The sequence below is a fragment of the Eremomyces bilateralis genome (genome assembly GCF_010015585.1).
Source record: "Eremomyces bilateralis CBS 781.70 unplaced genomic scaffold P152scaffold_33, whole genome shotgun sequence".
Lineage (NCBI taxonomy): Eukaryota > Fungi > Ascomycota > Dothideomycetes > Eremomycetales > Eremomycetaceae > Eremomyces > Eremomyces bilateralis.
The window spans coordinates 6403-25071 of record NW_022985099.1 but is presented as its reverse complement, the minus strand read 5'-3'; the positions used below and the strand labels follow the sequence as shown (position 1 = coordinate 25071).

Below are 18669 nucleotides of genomic sequence, written 5' to 3'. Positions count from 1 at the left end.
GGTTCTGCAGGTGGCCCACGGAAATTAGAGAGCTGCGACGGATGACGTCTGGGGGTTACTACGAGTCGCACTGGCTGATTGGAAGACACACATCCGTGGCGTTCAGATGGACCAACATAATGTATTACCTTACTGACCCTCTATACGGTGGTGCATAGGGACAGAAATCATCCGGATATCAGGCAGAGAGATACGGTACCGAACTTCAAGAGGTATTCCCCTAATATCAACGTCGACATCGAGTCCCAGAGCGACCAAGAACGCATCATACGCATGCCAGAAAAGAAAGAACTCATGCCATTACGCTCCCGTTGCCGTGATTGATACCGGTATATATATTTGTATGCATTTGCGTCGCCTTCCGTTCATTGTACACTCAACTCCTCCACTCCCTCTTCGTTTCTGGAGTCAACTGATGCCAGGCGCAATCCATCCATCATCGGCCCCATTTCAGGGATCGTCTATCCCCTCCTCCAATAAATGCCGCTTTTCCACGCATCTCTCGCAGACCATTTTCGCCGCGTGCGTGTGCCATCCTCGCAGAATCCCGTGTCTATGTATACGGTGTGTGAGAGAAGAAGAAGTGTGTGTGTGAGAAGGGTGATTTCCTCCCCATCCGATTCGCCAAAGATCCTCAGTTCCATACCGATCCGAGCAACACCACACCAGTACCAATAAATTAAACCGCACGCTCGGCCGGGACGAGGAGAGGCAAAAACATGGATTCGGAGGGGGCTGTGGGCTGAGATCGGTGCGGTTCTCGTTCGGTGGTGGTCGGTGAGATAGAAGAGTGAGGGAGCGTCAAAGACAAGGAACCACGACGGTGGAGAAACCAACGGACAGATACTCCGTAGCAATGTGTGTGAATCCTAAAATACATCTCGAAGGCAAGGAATCCCTCGGTGGGTGTCGGGAAACGTCGCCAGGTGTCGACGATCGGAGAATCGAGTGGGATGAGGGGATCATGGATTAGGGGATTGTGGATTAGGGGATTGTGGATTAGGGGATTGCCGTGGCATCGGTCCGCATCCAACTGCCTGGTGCCCTTCCTCAGAAAGCCCCAAAAGATGCGATCCACGCCTCGACGTTCGAAACCGTATGCGTGTCCGCGCATGTGATGTCTCGCGTCGACGCAACGAAAAGGGAGGGAGAGAAAAATCAACCGCATGCTTTCCACATAAGAGAAGGAGAAAAAAGTCTATAGTTGTTTTCATTAAAGCCGCGAAGGATGGTGGCGGTGGATCGTGTCCGCGATCCAGATCCGTGCAATGCGTCCCCGCCGCCGTTTCCGCAAAAAAGGAAAAGATCCCATTCGTTATGTAGGTGGTGTCATGACGCCGAGAAAGGAGAGAGCTGGATGAGTCGTGGGGTGGTGTGGTGTAGGGGGGTTGTGGATTAAGAATTAAAGAAGCCCGACATGCACTGTGCGGGGATGATCGGTCTGCATCAGCACATGATGCCAATCAGGGAGGCGTCCCAGGACCAAATTCCGAGTTAAATGAAGCCCGATAAAGAGAAATGCCGAAGAAGAAAACTTTTTTGATCGTCGTCGTCGGTGGATATCGTAAACGCAGCGCAGGGACGCGGCACCATTTCAAGGAACGGTCCAAAATATCCGTTCGCTCGATCCGCTTCCGGTCGCATGAAAACCCGCTCGAGAGACCCTCTCTGCGTGAGGAAATGGCTTCACCCTCTACTTCATCGGAACGGGCGGCGGCCTCGGGAGGTGCTTCCCGCCTTGATGGTGCGCCAAGCTGCTCGAGCTGCTATTGACCGACGCGTCGCCGCTGTCACCACTCTCCCCGCTACCGCTCGCACTGCCTGTCAGACTGCGCACTTGTGGGCCGTGCTTGGGAGGGTAAAGGGTCGTGCTCACCCCAGCTTGTTGTTCCACCTGATCCGGCGCCACCGCGTTGCCGTGGCCCGGTGGATGGCGCGGCACTGGTTGCTGCATGTTCGGGGGGGAGGGCCGCCCGCCGCGTGGGGCGCCGGGCATGCCGCCGTGAGGTGGGCCGCCGGTGTAGCCGTGGGGAGGAGAGGGACGCCCGCCGGGGCGGGGACCGAAGGAAGGGGGCGCGAGAGGGTTGCCGGGGGATTGGCTGGATCGCCGCATGCTGGAGTTGGGGTGCATCGGCGGTCGCGGCATGTGGTCGGGGTAATGGTATAGGCTCGGGGTGGTCATGGAGTTTGCTCGGGAGGATTGATGGTGCTGCATCCGGACGGAACGGTCGGTGTCGCCGTATCGGTTGCTGGAGATGCCGAGGAGGGAGCTGTCGAGGATCGCATCGCGCGGATTCGGCATCTGGTCCATGATCGTGGCACTGGTGCGGTTCTTGCCAAAGGGAGGCCGGAATCCCATCCGGGAGCCTCCTCGTTGGCGTGGATCCATACCTCTCATGTTTCCCTGGCTTGCGGACTTCCTGTTACGATTCGATGTGATACTCACCATATCCAAGTCCTGATTAGGATTCATCATCGGCCGCGTCGGCCCGTCGATAAAATCGTCGTCCTCTTCATCATCGTATATTGCGCCGTTTATGGAAGCCGGAGGTGGTGGTCTCCGCGGACCGGGTCGGTGTCTTCGCATGTTCATTTCCGCCTCACGAAGAGCTAACTCTCGTTGTCGCAGTGCCAATTCCCGCTCGCGGAGAACCATGTCATTCGGATGGTGTCCATTGGCCTCGCCATCAGGAAGTCCGCCTTCAGGGAGGTTGTCGTACATGACCACATGTGAAAACTCATCCAAATTGCTGTCCTCAAAAGAGGGCCGCCTTGAGAGTTGTGGACCGGGTCCGTAATTGCCATTTGACATACGTGGGCCAGGTCCGTATCCGTTCATCGGACCACCTCTTCGCATGCCTGGAGGACCGCTCATGGGAGGCCGGCCTCTTCCGCCTCGCATGGCACTCATCATGGCGGATGGTGGACCGCCGTTCATGTGTTGTGCACCGTGAGAGGAAATCCGAGGAGGGTGGATAGATCCGGGAGATCCAGGAGTCGCTGTGGCAGCAGGTCCAGCCGGAGGACCTTCCTTGTGTCTTGCTTGATTCTTGATGTTGAGGTCGTACATGACTCCATACAGCGTTTCAACCCGAGGAACCTTGACGTCGACTTCCTGGGCTAGCCTGATCGGAGCTCCAAGATACGTCTCCACTTCCATTGGTCGTCCGTCTTTGAAGTCCAGGTACATAATGCTGTTCTGGTTGGCCTCTATATTCTTCTGGGTCATTGTTTGGATGATTTCATGGCGGTAGCCGGCGGGAAACTGGCAACCTTTTGCTTCAGCAACGGCGATGAGTTCGTCGAGAACGCCTTCGATGATCGCTCGGACGCCGGGCTGTTCCATTAACTCGCCGTAATTGGTGTTTTCGAAGATGACGCTGGCCGGGTGGAAAGCGACGGGACTATGCCGTCATTAGCTACATTCAATCGATGCCCAGTGAGGGGACTGGGAAAGCTTACCCCATCATCGTCTCAAACTGTTGTTGTCGGATATTCGGTGACGTTTTACAGTTGACCTTCCCGGACGTGAGCGTCATAGCAATAGCCGCAGCCATGTCGGTCTGGATGGCCGCAGGGATCTTCGGGTTCCTGTTGGCTGCGCCAACCCAGAGGTCTGTAGCCGATTTGTGTTCGAATTCGGAAGGACCGAGTTGGACGATCTCGGCGGCGGATACTAGCGAAAGGACGACATTCATCGGGAACCGTTGTTCCAAGTATGTCTCGATGCCGAGTGCGTGTGTAGTATTGACGAGGATGCAGGTGTGTTGGACGGAAACGACGGGTGCGATAACTTCGGAGATGTCGTAGTGGTCGGGGAGGGCTTTCACGCAAAGGAGGACATAATCGAATTGTGATCCTCGTGCGGCGGCTTCGGCTGTGGACGATACCACTATAGAGCAGTTAGCATTGAATTGAGAGTTGTTGTGTCGCTGGCATCTTACCTGCATACGGTTTGAACCGTTCATTTCCGAACACCGGTGACCTGGCAATCAATTAGCGGTATAACATCGACGGTGGTGAGCCAGCACATACTTGAATGACACGCCATATTGTTGGACGGTTTCGTACTGGTTCTTCCAGACGAGAGTGACATCGCACATCTGGGTAGCTTGGAGACGCCATGATAGAAAGGCTGACAACGCATTCCCTCCCACTATACAAACTTTGATTAGCAGGTCTTCTTCCATCTTGCCAGGCCACGGTGAAGCGATCGAAGGGAAACGAAGGGAAACGAAGGACAACAAGGAAAACAGGAACGCCGAATTGATAGTGAATTGGGTGTCCTCGACTTTCTATTCTAATGCGCCATTTCCGGTCGGGACTAGGCAGAAGTTTCGAAGGTGTCGAGAGGTGAAAAGGGCCATGGAATGCGTCGAAAGTCTGTCAATCACTTACCGACGAGAACTCGCAGTTGCGGAGGCGTATTGGACGGAGCCATGCCAGGCGAGGACGTCTGACAATGACGCTCCGGCGAGCGTCGAGCAAAAAGGATTTGCGGTCCAAGTATTGGAAGATCTGGCGTTCAATGGTTGGCGATAGTGCCCCGGTTCGGCAGGGAGGTGTTGGCGTGCAGCAAGTCGGCGTCGTAGTGCGTGGTGAAAGACGTCGGCGTCAAGCCCAGTTGAATGTTGAGAGGTTCCGAAATTAAGGGTACTTGGGAACAGGTCGAGTGCAGGTGCAGCCGTTGGTTCAGGTGCAACGAAGGAACGGTTGTGGGTGCGACCGTGGATTGGATGGAACGAAAGTGAGGTTGGATGATCTTCAACGACGGGAACTTTTTTAGGCAGCACGATGGGTGAAAAGTCAACCTCTCAGTTGGCAAGAAATGAGAGTGATCCTGTGGTAGGACGACTGCGAGGGATGAGCAAGAGGAATAGCTCGAGAGAAAGTGAGTTGTCGTACGTAGAGGGGTGCGGAGGTTCGGCTTGTTCCTGGAGGAAGTGGAGAGCAAGCAGGCCCTGTATCTTGAAAGGTCCTGATTTCGGTTGGGGGCCCCAGGAACCAACGATCGCGATTGGATCGAAGGACGATAAGACGGGGTGGCGGAAGATGCAACAGGAGTAGTGTCTGGTGGTGTAATGGTTGCTGTTCTATACAAATTGCAGAGATGTGCAGAGAATCAGATGCAATGTAGTCACCACCAAAACTTGAATCCCATCGAAAAGATTCAAGTCCAGACGGTTTCCAGATGAATTAACTGGCTAGAGCTTCGTCGCAGGAGCCACGGGCCAAAAAAGGTGAATCAACGGGCCGGATGGAGAAAGCGGAAGGGGGTGAAAAGTTGCACTGTTCTCTGCTCCATTCAACCAATTCCAGGCTCAAGCACCAACCACCCGCCACCAGGCGCAGCGATCGCGATTTTGCCGATGCAAGTCAGCAGGCGACGCCCGTGTCGTTGGGTGGGAGGTGCAACAACCACTTGGTTATCACTTATCGTTTCTGTGATGGTCTAGAAAAATAGCGAATGGCCGGAAGAGGTGAATTCGATACCGGCAGCCGAAAAACGAGGGACGGACTGCGGTATGGCTGTTGGAGATTGGATTATTGGAGGTGAATGGGGATGGAAGCAGGCCCAGAACGAGAGGAAATGAATGAACCGAGACCGACCATCCGATCAGAAGATTAATATTGATTGCGATAGTCGGAAGGAGAAGTCCGTAATACACAACGGTGACCACTTTTTTTGTTTCGTGGTGGTTATCCCGCTCTTAAAAACAGCCGCAGCACCGCAAGGAACGCGAGGAGACTGGGCCAGGAAGCCACTCCTTGGCGTCTCGCTGCTTTCTGAATTCTGATCAGTGGTCACTGGTTTGATCCTGGTCTCCTGGAGTCCGCCGTTAGAGTGGAGAGGATTGGGATGGGAAAAGGTTGGGGTGAAACGGGAGAAAGGGCTTTCGTGGGCCGTGGGCGATGGTGGAGTTTACGTGGACCGAAGAACCCTGCGAACGGCTGCCCCCAAACACTGATTTCTGCCACTGACGTTGACCCTTGCGATATCCGATTATTGATGATGTATAGATCATCTAGCGGGAATGGGTTCGTGGCTGTGCGGTTACTGTCCCAACGTTAAGGCACGTTTGTACTAGGGCATTCGATGGTTTGGTGAACGGTGCGGATGAGACATGCAAAGACCAAATGCGTCGGAAAAGTGCCCACGGAGTTGATATGTGGTGGAGATCTCATGGAGGGAGGAATTTCGTATAATCTGCTCGTGACTGCGACTCCTTGAGGCTCGCGATACGGTTTTCGGATAATACGTTAAATCAGGACCGATATCAAACTCGAGATATCCAGTTGAGACAGATCGCAGTCTGATACTGCTCCTTCCTATGCTGGTCAGTCGCCAGGTCACTCTCGACTCGGGCTGGCAATGGAATATCCGGATATCCTCAATCTAGCTGATATCTCCATTCTTCCTACGTTTATATCTTCTACCACCACGACGATGGGAGAGCACTTGTGTCATAGCCTCAACAAGCCGGTCGATGCTGCGGGCAGCCGTGGCTTCGTGCTGTCTTCTCCCTTACACGGCATTCGAAGGAACTACTTTGCAACAATCCACAGACCCAGCGGATGCAGCGAGATAATTATACCATCCAAGCATTCTGGACGGAGTGGTCTAGACCCCGATAGTGAGATCCAAAGTGGTGGGAGTTGGAGACGGAGGATCAAGAGGAAGTGTTGTATACGAAACTTCTGGAAGGGTGACTGGAACAAGCTTCCTTGGAAGACTCTATACGGTCCGTTGACTTCTATGCTACTGCTCAAGTGCTCAACACACACGTAAACCATGCTCGTTGATATAGAGCCTCTGGTCAGGGGCTGCAAAGTGCAATATGAGCCAATATCCATCAATCATCACACCACATGTCCACTCCGCATCTCTGAAACAAACGCTTATACTTCCGTGTCGAAAATGGCTGATTTCCTATCACGTCTTCCGTATACCCAATGACAAAAAGAGAAAGGAACAATGATATCAACCTCTCCTTTCCCCCATCAATATCAAAATCGAACCTTTGAATTCTCCCAACCCCAGCACCACCACCCATCAGTGACGTGTTGGCGCCCGCGCAGTGGATCCTGCTCCGCCTCGCCTAACCACCGGGATCCCCCGTCCCACGGCATCCTCTCACCTCTGCTGCCCGACCCAATCATCGGGGCCAGGAATCCTCTCCTTCGTGCAGGCACAGGCACCACGAGCCGGGGGGGTTCCAACTTCCAAGGCGTCCACGAAATCCTGGCATGTCGCGTTCGCGACGAGCAGGGGAGTCGGTCGTTGCGGAGCGTTTCGAAACACATCAGAATCGGTGCCGAGAATAAAGGAGTTGTTGTAAATAATGCCGAGACGCTGGGCAGATGTTGCTTGACTCGGTTGCTACTTTCTCTGGATGTTTATCAGAATTCAGGGGGGATATGCGTCGCTTTTCTAACGCCGTGGCACGACGTTTCGATGGTTTAGGCATTGGGCGACGACTGCAAGTCTTCCGGCGAGCTGATTGCGTTCTTCGCACCGATTCCGCGTCGCCCTCCCAGGCTCCCACGAACACGTTCTTGCATGCTCCCATCCCGATCAGAAGGTGACTCCGGACTCGAGCATCTCCCCGTCCCGTCCTCCGCTCAACGGTGGGGGAGGACCCTCAAGCGCGTTCGCGTCGGTCACCAAAACATGCGGTGGGTTTGGATTTCACTCTTATTGGAACTGGCAACTTTTGGACGGAGAATTGGACGAGGTTCGCCGGAGTGCAATTTCCGTTGCGCAAGGTTCAAGAACCATGCAGACGGTGGTTGTTGTTGTGCGATCTTGAGACCACGCATCCGGGTCCGACAGGCAGGGAAAAATATTGCGGCATCGTGGATATTGTGCTACGGTGGTCGGACGAGGGGGTGGGCTTTTCGAGGTGGTGCTACGGGTAGTTGGGGAGGTGATTAACCTAAGTTACCTATCTCCAGTCTATCTCTAGTCTATCAAGGACCAAGGTACCGTATGGCGTGTGGTCGTACAGAAACAGGATTTGCTTGGTGGATCGGACTGGTGATTCTCAAGGATGGTCGGTTGGGCCGAGACTTTCTCCTATCTGGGTCCGGTGCTTTTTTCCAGGTTGAGTCCATTGCCATTCAAGTCTTCTCGGCCCTCTCTCCGTACCGAATGCAATGGTTCAACATTGAAAGCTGTTGCTCTAGAATATGCATAATTCGGACACTCGTCGGCCTGACAGGCCAGTCGTCCCATATCAATCGTTCGAGTTCTGCTGATCGACCTCGCGACGGTCCAGGCCCCTGATTCCCGACTCCACGAGATCCACCATAGTCCATAAGTTATTTACAGCAACGGCTCGAAAACCGCTCGCTTCATTTCATTAAGGGATCCAGGATGGAATCGCAAGATTGGCGCCATAAGCCGCCGTTAGATTAGCGGGCGGGATTGAGAGGAAGGGTGGAGATTGATGCCGTCATCAATGATTTGGTTCAGAAAACGACCCGGTTCCAATTCCGCGACCAATTGTCATTAGGCGACAAAGGTGTCAAGGTGTTAATTGTTGAGCTTATGTAAGTCAACGGCAAGACGCGTCCCTGGCCCAAATAAGTAATGACCCTATACCTGAGCCATCACATCACACATGTAGCACTCGATGGAGGTTCCAAAAAGCTGCACATCTTCACCCACAAGTCACAAACCATCTCAACGCCTAATACCATCCCGGACTTGATATTCGAATGAATCGCAAATAGGGCCTGCCCTATCAGGAACAGCCACATTATCAGAAAAGCTAACCATGGACCCCCTGTCACATCGCCATCCCAATCCCCATCGCGTTCGACACGCGATTCTTGATTATTGATTTCCAGAAACTGCACGAGCAGTCAAGCATGCTATCTGCTATGGGCTGTCAGCTGTGGGCTACGGCGATCCCAAAAACCAAACGACAGGCGATGGCGATCATAAAGAGCTGGTGAACCGTGAAAGGCGTCATGATCAGCGATGGCTGAGGAAACCTCCTGAGTCATGAAGTTCTGAAGACCTGAACCAATTTAGCACCCCTGGCGCCGCAGACATCCGGTTTGCATCTGAATGGGGCAATGGGCGAAGAACATTTCTCTCCCAGCGAATCAGCAATGATCCCTGCTGCAAAGCTGTATTTCCATATTTTTCCTCTTGTTTGCGTGAGCTAAGGCTGATCGCACGCCTGCCGACTGGTTGCCCGACCTGGGATTTCTGACTATTGGATATAGTTATGCATGCACGGCGGTGATCAGTTCTGCAACGTGGATTCGTGAGAGCGATGAGGCTGAGACGGACTGAAGCGAATTTGGGAAAAACACGGGCTCGTTCGAACTTTTCCATGCACTTGGCTATGCAGCATATAGATCGGCGCTGCACTAATCTAGATTCTGGAATATAGCTTGCCTATTTGGGCAATGGTGACGATCACTGGGTAATTATCACGATGCTCCGGTATACTATGTACAATCTTGTTTCGTCTTAGTCCTGATCGAGGCCGAACTGATTGACAATTGACACTAGGAAACATATCAACGCTTCCAGGTGGTCGACGGCTTGAAGAACCAGACGCCAGTCTTTCATCTACAATGAAGGAATATACCTAATCATTCTCCCGGAACGACAACATATGAAGACCACAGAGAACTATCTTTGATCCAGAATGAAGGAATATGCCGACACCAGACCTAAACACCTAGAACGACAACATATGAAGACCGCAGGGCGCAGAGGATATCTCCAACATTCCATCAAACAAAGACACATGCGGTCAGACTCTCTCCTGTAGCTGCACGGTTTGCTCCTCGACCCTGACGATTCGCCCCCCTTCTCGTCCGATTGACCTCCTCAACACTAATGATCCGAAGGCAATTGGTCATGATCAAGTTCCCAATCACCCTCAGATTATCGTTGCCCTCCGCAATGATCATGTACTGACCCGCGAGGATGGCATGGTCCTCCACCTGAATCTCATCGTTCCGATCCCCCTCCTCCACGAATTTGAGCGGACTGACGAAGTACCGGTTCGGATCGTTTTGCAGCCCGACTTCGATGACATTGTGCGCCAGCCACGCGCAGCTGATCACCTGGGACCGTCGCGCATGCATCTTCAGCGGCCCGTTGACGTACGGCTCGACTTCGTATTCGAACCAGACGTTCGATGCGACTTTGCCGTTGGCGCCTGGGTAGATGACTTGGGAGATGGGCTCGTCGGACAGTAAGTCAGAATCTTCGACATCCTTTCTTTTGGATTCTGCCTGGGTCAGGAAGCCTTGGATATTCCGCACCGCTCGCCAGAAGTCGTCTTCATACTGCCTTTCCAGAGAGATGATTCGTTTTTCAACGCGCACGGAATAGTAGTTCCTAATCCCGAGTATCTCCGAGTTCTTTCGTTGCATGAGTCTTGAAACCTGGTGTTTATTTATCTTGCGTCCATTCAGCTTGTAGGCGACGGCAAGCTTTATCCCGTTCAGCGTCGCAGTATGCCGTGTCAATCGTCCCGTGGTGGCCAAAGCCTGCAGGCCGGATGTGTCTTTGGGCGCGCGGCCCACGCCTCTGTATCTCACCAGGTTGGTGAGCCTCGAGGAGGTACTACGGCGGACAGAGACAATATGTCGGTTGAAATTTTCAACGAGGACGTTGGCAATATACAGTGCTTCGAACTCCTCCTCGTTGAGTGACTCGTCTCGTACTTCCATGGTCATGGTGCGACCGTTGTCTCCTGGCTCCCGAAGCGGATATTGTCCGGTTTGTAGGGAGGTGATCCTCTCGACGTCGGACGCGGCAACGATGTACGTGTCGCCGTTTGTCATGATCACAGTAAGCTCCGATTGTCCTTGCTCGGGATGAAGCTCGAGGGCGGGAATATCGTTCCCGGTCCGCAAATCACCGCTGAACTGGAGATTATTGAACACGAGGGACGTATTGAACCCCCCCTTGGGCCATTTCACGAGCCATGACGACTGTTGGCGGCCAAGGGTGGCGACGGTGCCCGGCAAGAAGTAGCCTCGCTTCAGCATCTGCTTCACAAAGAAATCCCAATACCAACTCTGGTATTCCGGTCTGGTGTCGGTGAGTGGGAACCCCTCAACTGCAGGGACGATCGCCGTCAGGAAGACCTGGGAATTTATCGATATCAGAGGCATAACCTTCAGGACTAGGAGTTCCAGACTGGGTCGGTCCGCCTTGAGCTTGTAAGTCTGTTCCAAAAACCGAGCGATCTTTTGAGTGTCGGTCTCGTTCAACAAGGAGATCAACAACACGATCATTTGCAGGAATCGAGGCCGGATGAATTTCTGCACCCGTGTATTGGTGTCTTCCGGATCCAACGAGTTGTAGTATGATGCGCTGAGAGACAATATCTCACGGATCCCCTCGCTCGTTGTCAGCGTTTGGAAGACCTGATCGTGATTGACTCCATAGCGAGTGTTCCTCGACGCAATGATCTGCTGCCGCGTCGAGGCTCGGAATAGGATCGGACTCCTATAAATCACTCGTCTCGCGTCCTCAATCATGCCGTCGAGCAGCTTTTCCGATTCTTCGAAATCCATCTCCGGGCCCCCCTTGTTGATCAAGTGCCGATAATTGGTCATCAACGCCATCAAGGACGTCCCATCGACCTCGATCAGGGTCGCCTCCATGTCGCATGGGTACCTTTGAGCGCGAAGATTGTTCACAATCTTGACGTGGTCCGAATCAATCGTCACGGCCTCGTAAGTCTTGCCTTCAATCTCTACCACGCCGGTCATGGTAGATCCGAGCCCATATGGGGAACGGTTCGATTGGAGTCGAGACCTGGCCTCGCCGGCATACTGTGAGACCCGATCCTTGAAGACAATGGACAGATCTTGCTTGATTTCAAAGTCCTGAAGCAGGCTGCCAGCGGTCATGACGCGCCACAACGGTGTGCGCTGATCCGGTTCTCCTGCCACCATGCCTACCTGTTCCAGGCGGTTGACCTGTGGCTTATCAGCTCCAGGAAGGAACGTCAATCGAACCGCGAGCACCGGGACACTCGGATATACTTTATCCAGTGGCCCTAGTCCTGTTGCGAAGGTCTTGCGAACGGCAGTATCGGCTTTGGCGAGGCTGGAGAGCATGTTCGTGGTTTCCGCTTGACTCAAGGCCTTGTTGCTAATCATGTTCCAGATGACTTCTTTCGTCTTGAGGGCGCCGACAGTGCGGTCTGCCCGAGCCGATACCACACCGGCGCTTTCATCAGACATACTTTCAGGCCGAACTTGAGGTTCCCAGGCGTCGAGACCGGGAATCTCAAGTCCACCGATTGATGTGTTATTCATGTCGTCGGTCATCTCGTCCATGCTAACTTCGGATTTTGTGTCTTCGTTCACTTCGAGGTCCGAGACTCGGTTGACTTCTAGGTCCGAGACTCGAGCGGATCGTTCGTCGAATATCTTTCCCAAAGTGTTTCGTTTCTATTCTGATCAGCCTTCTATCTGAATACTGATATTCTCCTGGACTAACTACCATCTCCACAGTTCAACGTCTTCTCTAAGGAGAAGTTACAGATTTGGGAAACAAATCAGTTTCAGGAGGTCCGAGATTTCCACTCTTTGATGACACTGTTTCCAACAAGGCTGGAGGTTTATCACATTCTCTGCGTGGTGGGGTGTCCGCATAAAGTAGTCCGCCGTCCTCACAGCCTTGCGAGTTCATAAATTTGCCATCATATCTTTAGGCCCCCGCCTTGTTTCTCATCGGTCATTCAATCACCCAACTATCATATCACCCATACGGCTGAATGCTTAAATGCAAGGCTCGGGGCTGTGTCGGCGAGGACTGGATGTGATACCGCATGCATTGGGGTGAGGTGGCTTCTAGAAAGGGTAAAGAGAGGCAGAAGGGCGAATGGGATATGTTGTCCAGTTGTCTTAACGCCATTGGGCTGACCTGCCGATATTTCCGTAGCCTTGCACCTATGTAGTATTGTCACAGTACCGTTGCTTTAGAATGGGGCGACATAGAGTATACGAGGGTTGAAGAAAGGGCGAGGGATTGATTCTTAGCCACAAGGTCGGATGGGGCTCTGAACCTAAAGCGGTTAGGTTTGGCGACGCTCATCACTGTCATTGGCGAATTCACCCAACATGGCTCAATACGAATGCACTTCGCCTTGTCTTCATATTGGGCGTATGCCGATCAGGTCGAATGAACTTGAAAATCCAGAGCCTTGTCCAGGCAGACGATTGAGGCAACAATTCAGCCACATTGAGGTTGTTGAGAAGTATAATAAATCCGTGATCATGGCCGGACGCTGGCCTTGCGGTCCACGAGGTCTCCGCTGCTTTCACTCGCACCATGGCGTTTCTTCACCATTGGAAATTGTTAAGTCTTCAAGTTTTTATTCTGAGCATTTTATTCAACCAAGTCAATGCTGATGGCGAGTGTTATTTTCCGGGAGGAGCATGGGCTCGCGACTATCTCCCGTGCGACCCTTATGCCCCGACCACAGCCTGCTGTCCGACAGGATACACCTGCTTCTCAAACCAGCTTTGCGTCGCGACACATCCGGACGTCATCAACTCCACATCGCCGGTCGGGACGTCTTTAAGACCCGGCTGTACCAATCCTGCGTGGGATGAGCTCATATGCGGCGACTTTTGCTTGAGTATGTCTCACCCCCCTTATCTTAAGGATATAGACTGACCGGGACAGATAATCCACGAGACGACAACCTCGGCGACATCGCAGCGTGTGGAAGCAATACTTTCTGCTGTGGTGCCGACGTTCGGAATGGGAATTGCAACTGCCGCGAAGGCAAAGGAGTCTTCTCCGTTCCAAGCGGAGATCCTGTGACCATCATCGGGTACGCGGAGTTGGAGCACACTACAACGGCCCTCGTCCCAGGGCCATCACCCACTTCCAAACACAATGTAACACCCCCCTCCTCCTCCCATTCGAGCTCTTCGCTTACAGCAATGCCCCAGTCTGCCTCTGCCACTTCCACATCGACACTGACGGCCGCTCCAGTCCCAGTGACGAGTAGCACTGGATTCAAGGCTGGATTAGGTGCCGGCATCCCAGTGCTCATCATCATCATATGCGTGATAATATACATCTGGTGGCACCACAAACACCGACCCAACCCCAAGGAAGAACTCGAGCTTTCGCGTACCAAACAATGGCAGCCCGCCGCAAACGGCGACATTAACGGTATCGGACCCTCCAGGTCAACCGTGACCCAAGGCGCCTACCCTCCCCCTCCCGGCGACATTGCCCCGGACTCCCAACCCTTCGAGGACCCCGTCCCGACCAACGAACCCGATCGCGCGCACACGACGACTCAGCTATCGACGCTGAACTTTCCGACGCCCGGCCCACATCTGAACATGAATAATCCGTACGCGCCGCCGCCGGTGGGCCATGGGCAGGAACGCACGCCGTCGCCGGTGGATAGCGAGGCGCCGACGCAGGTGTCGTGGCGGCAGGGGCGGAGGTCGGGGAACGATCTAAGGCCGGTGGAGGCGCCGGGCGCGGAAGCGAATCAGGGGAGTGTGTGGGTTATGGCGGGGAGTGGTAGGCCGAGGCAGCCGTCGTGAGTAGTTAGGTTCTTTGATATGGGCGGCGTTATCTGGTTGTTGGAAACTGCACCTCGAGCATTTGCGAACAGATATCCCATTGTCGATTTTTGTTGCAAGTTGAGCCATTCTATTTATATCCAAGCATATAGGTTACGATGAGAGGGTCCGGAAAAGACAACTATTCACTGTATCTGTCATGGTGTCCATTTGACAGTGATGGCGTCGTCGTGCCACTGAAACCCTAGTTCGACGGAAATGAAGCCTGGAACTATGATATCTATATCAACATAGAGCTATAACATGTACAGTTCTTCATTCATAAATCTAAGTCTTCTGTAAATGCCCAGGGCTCACTGAGACCACCTTCTCCGCTTCAGGGGCACCGGTGAATGTTCACCCCTCCCCTAGGTGAATTTCGAAATGCAATATATAAACCCTCCAAGATATTTATTATCAGCGACGAAAATGCCGGTGATGTGGTACACCAGTTAATAGAGCCAGCTGTATAACCAACCTACGTGCGAGTTTAAAAGGGCCTAACCAGCCTTTCAGATTTGCAGGTTGAGAATTCGATTCCGCCACCAGTCGTTAACTTTTTTTTGGATTGCCTTTAACCTTCAGTGCTCAAGTCATCAGGCATGTCTTCCCAACCGCGGATACAGATCATAAACACCAAATACCTCACTGAATTCTCTGACATGTTCCAGACCGCCACATTGTCCTACAGCGTCCTCACCAACCCCAAATCCCTCGAACTGAACTCTACCCATACCCTTATTTCTTCCCTCATGGATATCATTTAATTCTGCCTCCCCACACACCAAGAACTGAAACCCCTCCTCCACAACCCCATCCCAGAGTTGCATCCGTTGTCTACGCAGAGGTTGTTGATGCCTTCGCCGCTGACGCGGGGCCTTCACCGTAGCACCGACTTTGGATTTGCGGTCCGTGGAATTCAGCCAGCCGTCTTTGCTCAGTTGGAGGATCTTGTCCTCTATTAACCAGAACGGTGCCTTTGCTGCGATCTGCCGCGCGAGTCGGCCATGGTAGGCTTGGACGTTCACGAAGCAGTATACCACTCCTCCTACTATCCGTGCTGCTGTTGAGTAATACCCAACTTGCTCGTTCGTCCATGGTGAGAAGTTCGGTCCTCCGTCACCACCTAGAGGCGGGAGAGGTCATTTCTCTTGATCAGCTTAACCGATCTAATACCACGCCGCGACGATTCGCGTAGGTATATCGCCCAGTCTCTCCATCGGAATGCTCCTGTTCAGGACCACCATCGTCAGCTGCGGCCCTTATAAGCTCTTCCCTTCCGTCCACTCCCGCCGATCGCCCGGCATAGTCCATCTAACCCTGTGTTCAAGTGAATGAGAAGCGGACGGCAGCCAGGCACGCCAAGGTAATGGATGCTCAGTCTTAACGACCATCCGACCATCATTGTCGTTCGTCTGAACTCAGTGACTTGCGATGCTGCTGTGACTGGGGAGTTGTGAGATCCAACAGTTGAGTTGCTCTGGAGTCAAGGCGGGAAAAGTAGGGGACGGGAGCCAAGGCGCTAAGTTCCCAAACTTTGGGTCGGACCCAGCGCCCTGGACATATTGTGAAGGGGTGTATCTATGCGAATTGCGATCAGGGTAGACGACAGACGACGGACGGTAGACGGGCATGAGGCATCTATTCAAGCTTCAATGCTGTCCAGTCCCAGTGCATCAATGCCTTATATCGCTATGCTTGATAATCATGGGGACATGCTGGTAGGTACCCATCTGGGCCATCATACAGGTCAAACATAAACTCTCCCACTGAATTTTAGCGGACATGCACGGATCCTAGGCCATCGAATCCGCCTTGATCCATGCTCCTATCTTTATCGTACAAGTGCATCATATCCCCCATTTTAAAGCACCCCATTACTCCCTCATGCACGCTATAAACCCAACCCCTCCTTCCTCCCTCCCCTCTCACGGCTCTTCACTTCCCTTCCTCTTCTTCCTTCCCCCCCGCTTCTTTTTCCCGTCGCCCTCGCTGTCGTCCTTGGCGGTCGGAGGCGGCGCGTCGGGCACCTTGCTCACGATATCGGTGAGGAAGTCGAATTTCTCGTCGTGCAGGACGGCTTGCTTGAGGTGTTGGGCGGTGACGCGTTTGGAGGAGCGGGATTTGGCTTCGGTGGCGGAGTGGGTGACGAGGGCGATCATGAAGAGTTCAAGGGCTTTGGCTGGGGGGTATTAGTGACATGCGGGGATGGAACTGGTGATAGCGGAGAATCGGAATACGATCGGAATGGAATGGAAATCAAGAACTCACCCACAGCCGGCGGCACCACCTGGCTCACCTTCCCTACATCCTCATCCGCTTGCATAATCCGCTTAATCCTTGCCACCGGAAACTTCGTCTTCACCTCGATCCCCATCGCCGGACCGTCCCCCCTTCTCACCTCCCCCCCCTTGCTCACCGGCCGCTCCGCCTCCGCCTCCATCTCCCCCGTCTCCTCTTCTTCCTCGGGCGAGTACCCCTGCTGCTCCACGGCCTGCCCCACGACCTTCGGTCGCCGCACGCGCTTGCCGGCTGAGGACGCCATGTCGTGCGGAGGGTCTACCTGTGGTTGTTGATGTTGTTGTGGGTGAGGTGGATACGACACGCTTCCGGGGCGGCGCAGATACGGGTTCTCCTGCTGCGACGCGGTGGGGCTCTGCACGAGCGGCTGACCGTAGGCCGGAAAGTAACTCGGCTGGTGGGTGGAGATCAGGGCGGTAAGTTGTGGTTGTGGCTGGGAAGGGGAGTATTGGAGAGGGAGCGAGGGGGAAAAGGGGGTGGTCGGGGAGAGGGGGTTGATGTGCGAGACGGAGCCGCGGTAGCGTTGGTGTTGGGGATGGACGGCGGCGGTAGGGGTGTGAGGGATGGGAGCGGCCGAGAGGTCGGGGGATTCGGGGGCGTAGGTGCTGTCGTACTCGTCCATGCGTTGCGGGTGGTTGACGGGGTTGGGGGGTATGGTTGTTTCCAGTACGGTGGATGCGGTTGGAGATATCTTTGGAGATATAGGTGGGAGATGGATTGATTGGAGGGTCGAGAGGAATTGATCTTTTCTGGTTGGTTCCACTCTCAATCTTCAGGAATGAGGGTACACCCAATTGTTGTTTTCAGTACTGTGTGTGTCGTTGTTCCTTGGTGCGCTTCGAAATAATGTTGGAAAGCGCGTGAGTGTGGAAACGCATGAGAGACGCGCCTGTGGCTGAAGCTATTGTGGCTGATTTCAACTTTCAACGCGCAGTCACGTGCTTTAATCCAGCCTAGAACTTGAACACCGAAACACGAAAATCCACGGACAAACCTAGGGAAGGCATCGGTGCGGGGAGTTGGTCACTTTATGTTTCTTCCCACCCATCCGCCAAAGCTGTCGTCGCGTCCCCTTGTCCAATCATCGCCTTCAGCTCCCGTCCATTGCTGCCTCCACTTTGTTGCTCCCCTTGTTCGACGCGGTGAAAAATGCATCATGCTTCGTTCGCAAATGCGACCATGCGGTTTTTGGGCGGTTTTTGGGCGGCTTTGTTCTGGGATAAGCTATGGGTTGCCATGTGATGGCGGATCGATGGCAATGAGATCAGATATTGCATAGCGTAATGGTAGAGTGAAGTACGAGAGGCGCAATCATGCCTGGTTGACAAACGCGATTAAATTCCTAGGTACATTGATGCCAGCACTAACCAACATCTCAAGAGGAATTTTATGAAGAAGGATCATTCATCTCATTACACCAGGTCAGTCCATTTCTTGATGCACCTCTCCTACCATTGGGATTTGGGAATGACGAATACACCAACCGAAGAAGGGTTCTTGGTTGAACGCGTCTGGTGCAAGAACCCTCATTGTGGTTCCGGCACCAGCGCATGAAACCATCTCAAAGAACCCTTCCATGCCGACCTGTAAAGGAAAACCACTTGATCTAATCTGACCCATCAATATTCCAAGAGAGAATAAAGTTGTTGATACATGTCTGTCTATGCGGAGAGAAAGCCTGCGCTAACCGGGAATATTCTATCACGATAGGAACCATCTCAGGACTCACGTCCTCCCAACCCAACTATCATCATCCATCCGCCCCTCCCTCTTCCCCCCCTCCAC

General features: G+C 53.4%; 6 protein-coding genes across 6 annotated transcripts; 2 read left to right on the top strand and 4 right to left on the bottom strand.

Annotated features, from left to right (window-relative positions):
- Positions 1 to 249: 249 nt before the first annotated feature.
- Positions 250 to 1430, bottom strand: P152DRAFT_213741 (uncharacterized protein). Its single transcript, XM_033674435.1, has one exon. The coding sequence runs from the start codon at positions 1166 to 1168 to the stop codon at positions 680 to 682; it is 489 nt and encodes a 162-aa protein (XP_033530219.1). The 5' UTR covers positions 1169 to 1430; the 3' UTR covers positions 250 to 679.
- P152DRAFT_497369 (uncharacterized protein) lies at positions 1344 to 4190 on the bottom strand (the record flags this gene model as incomplete). The annotated part of the gene is made up of 4 exons (XM_033682267.1): positions 1344 to 3404; positions 3463 to 3892; positions 3945 to 3985; positions 4036 to 4190. The coding sequence occupies 4 exons, from the start codon at positions 4188 to 4190 to the stop codon at positions 1694 to 1696; spliced, it is 2337 nt and encodes a 778-aa protein (XP_033530218.1). The 3' UTR covers positions 1344 to 1693.
- A 2693-nt stretch (positions 4191 to 6883) lies between these two features.
- P152DRAFT_213825 (uncharacterized protein) lies at positions 6884 to 7728 on the top strand. Its single transcript, XM_033674436.1, has one exon. It carries the CDS (start codon positions 6977 to 6979, stop codon positions 7463 to 7465), a length of 489 nt encoding a protein of 162 aa, XP_033530217.1. The 5' UTR covers positions 6884 to 6976; the 3' UTR covers positions 7466 to 7728.
- Positions 7729 to 9400: 1672 nt separating this feature from the next.
- Positions 9401 to 12605, bottom strand: P152DRAFT_462310 (uncharacterized protein). Its single transcript, XM_033680309.1, has 2 exons — positions 12491 to 12605; positions 9401 to 12441 (listed from the first exon to the last, which is right to left on the bottom strand). Exon 2 carries the CDS (start codon positions 12325 to 12327, stop codon positions 9757 to 9759), a length of 2571 nt encoding a protein of 856 aa, XP_033530216.1. The 5' UTR covers positions 12328 to 12441; positions 12491 to 12605; the 3' UTR covers positions 9401 to 9756.
- Positions 12606 to 13201: 596 nt separating this feature from the next.
- Positions 13202 to 14180, top strand: P152DRAFT_213861 (uncharacterized protein). Its single transcript, XM_033674437.1, has 3 exons — positions 13202 to 13634; positions 13682 to 13899; positions 13997 to 14180. The coding sequence occupies exons 1-3, from the start codon at positions 13325 to 13327 to the stop codon at positions 14003 to 14005; spliced, it is 537 nt and encodes a 178-aa protein (XP_033530215.1). The 5' UTR covers positions 13202 to 13324; the 3' UTR covers positions 14006 to 14180.
- Positions 14181 to 16550: 2370 nt separating this feature from the next.
- Positions 16551 to 16954, bottom strand: P152DRAFT_363926 (DNA polymerase epsilon subunit C; the record flags this gene model as incomplete). The annotated part of the gene is made up of 2 exons (XM_033675400.1): positions 16551 to 16765; positions 16855 to 16954. Coding segments are annotated over 2 exons (315 nt in total), but the record flags the coding sequence as incomplete, so codon positions are not given.
- Positions 16955 to 18669: the final 1715 nt, after the last annotated feature.

Coding starts and splice junctions, on each gene's coding strand:
- P152DRAFT_213741 (XM_033674435.1), bottom strand. CDS start 1,168: ATGCGGTTGATTTTTCTCTCCCTCCCTTTTCGTTGCGTCGACGCGAGA.
- P152DRAFT_213825 (XM_033674436.1), top strand. CDS start 6,977: ATGATATCAACCTCTCCTTTCCCCCATCAATATCAAAATCGAACCTTT.
- P152DRAFT_462310 (XM_033680309.1), bottom strand. CDS start 12,327: ATGGACGAGATGACCGACGACATGAATAACACATCAATCGGTGGACTT.
- P152DRAFT_213861 (XM_033674437.1), top strand. CDS start 13,325: ATGGCGTTTCTTCACCATTGGAAATTGTTAAGTCTTCAAGTTTTTATT. Junction 13,635..13,681: donor ATGCGGCGACTTTTGCTTGA/GTATGTCTCACC, acceptor TGACCGGGACAG/ATAATCCACGAGACGACAAC.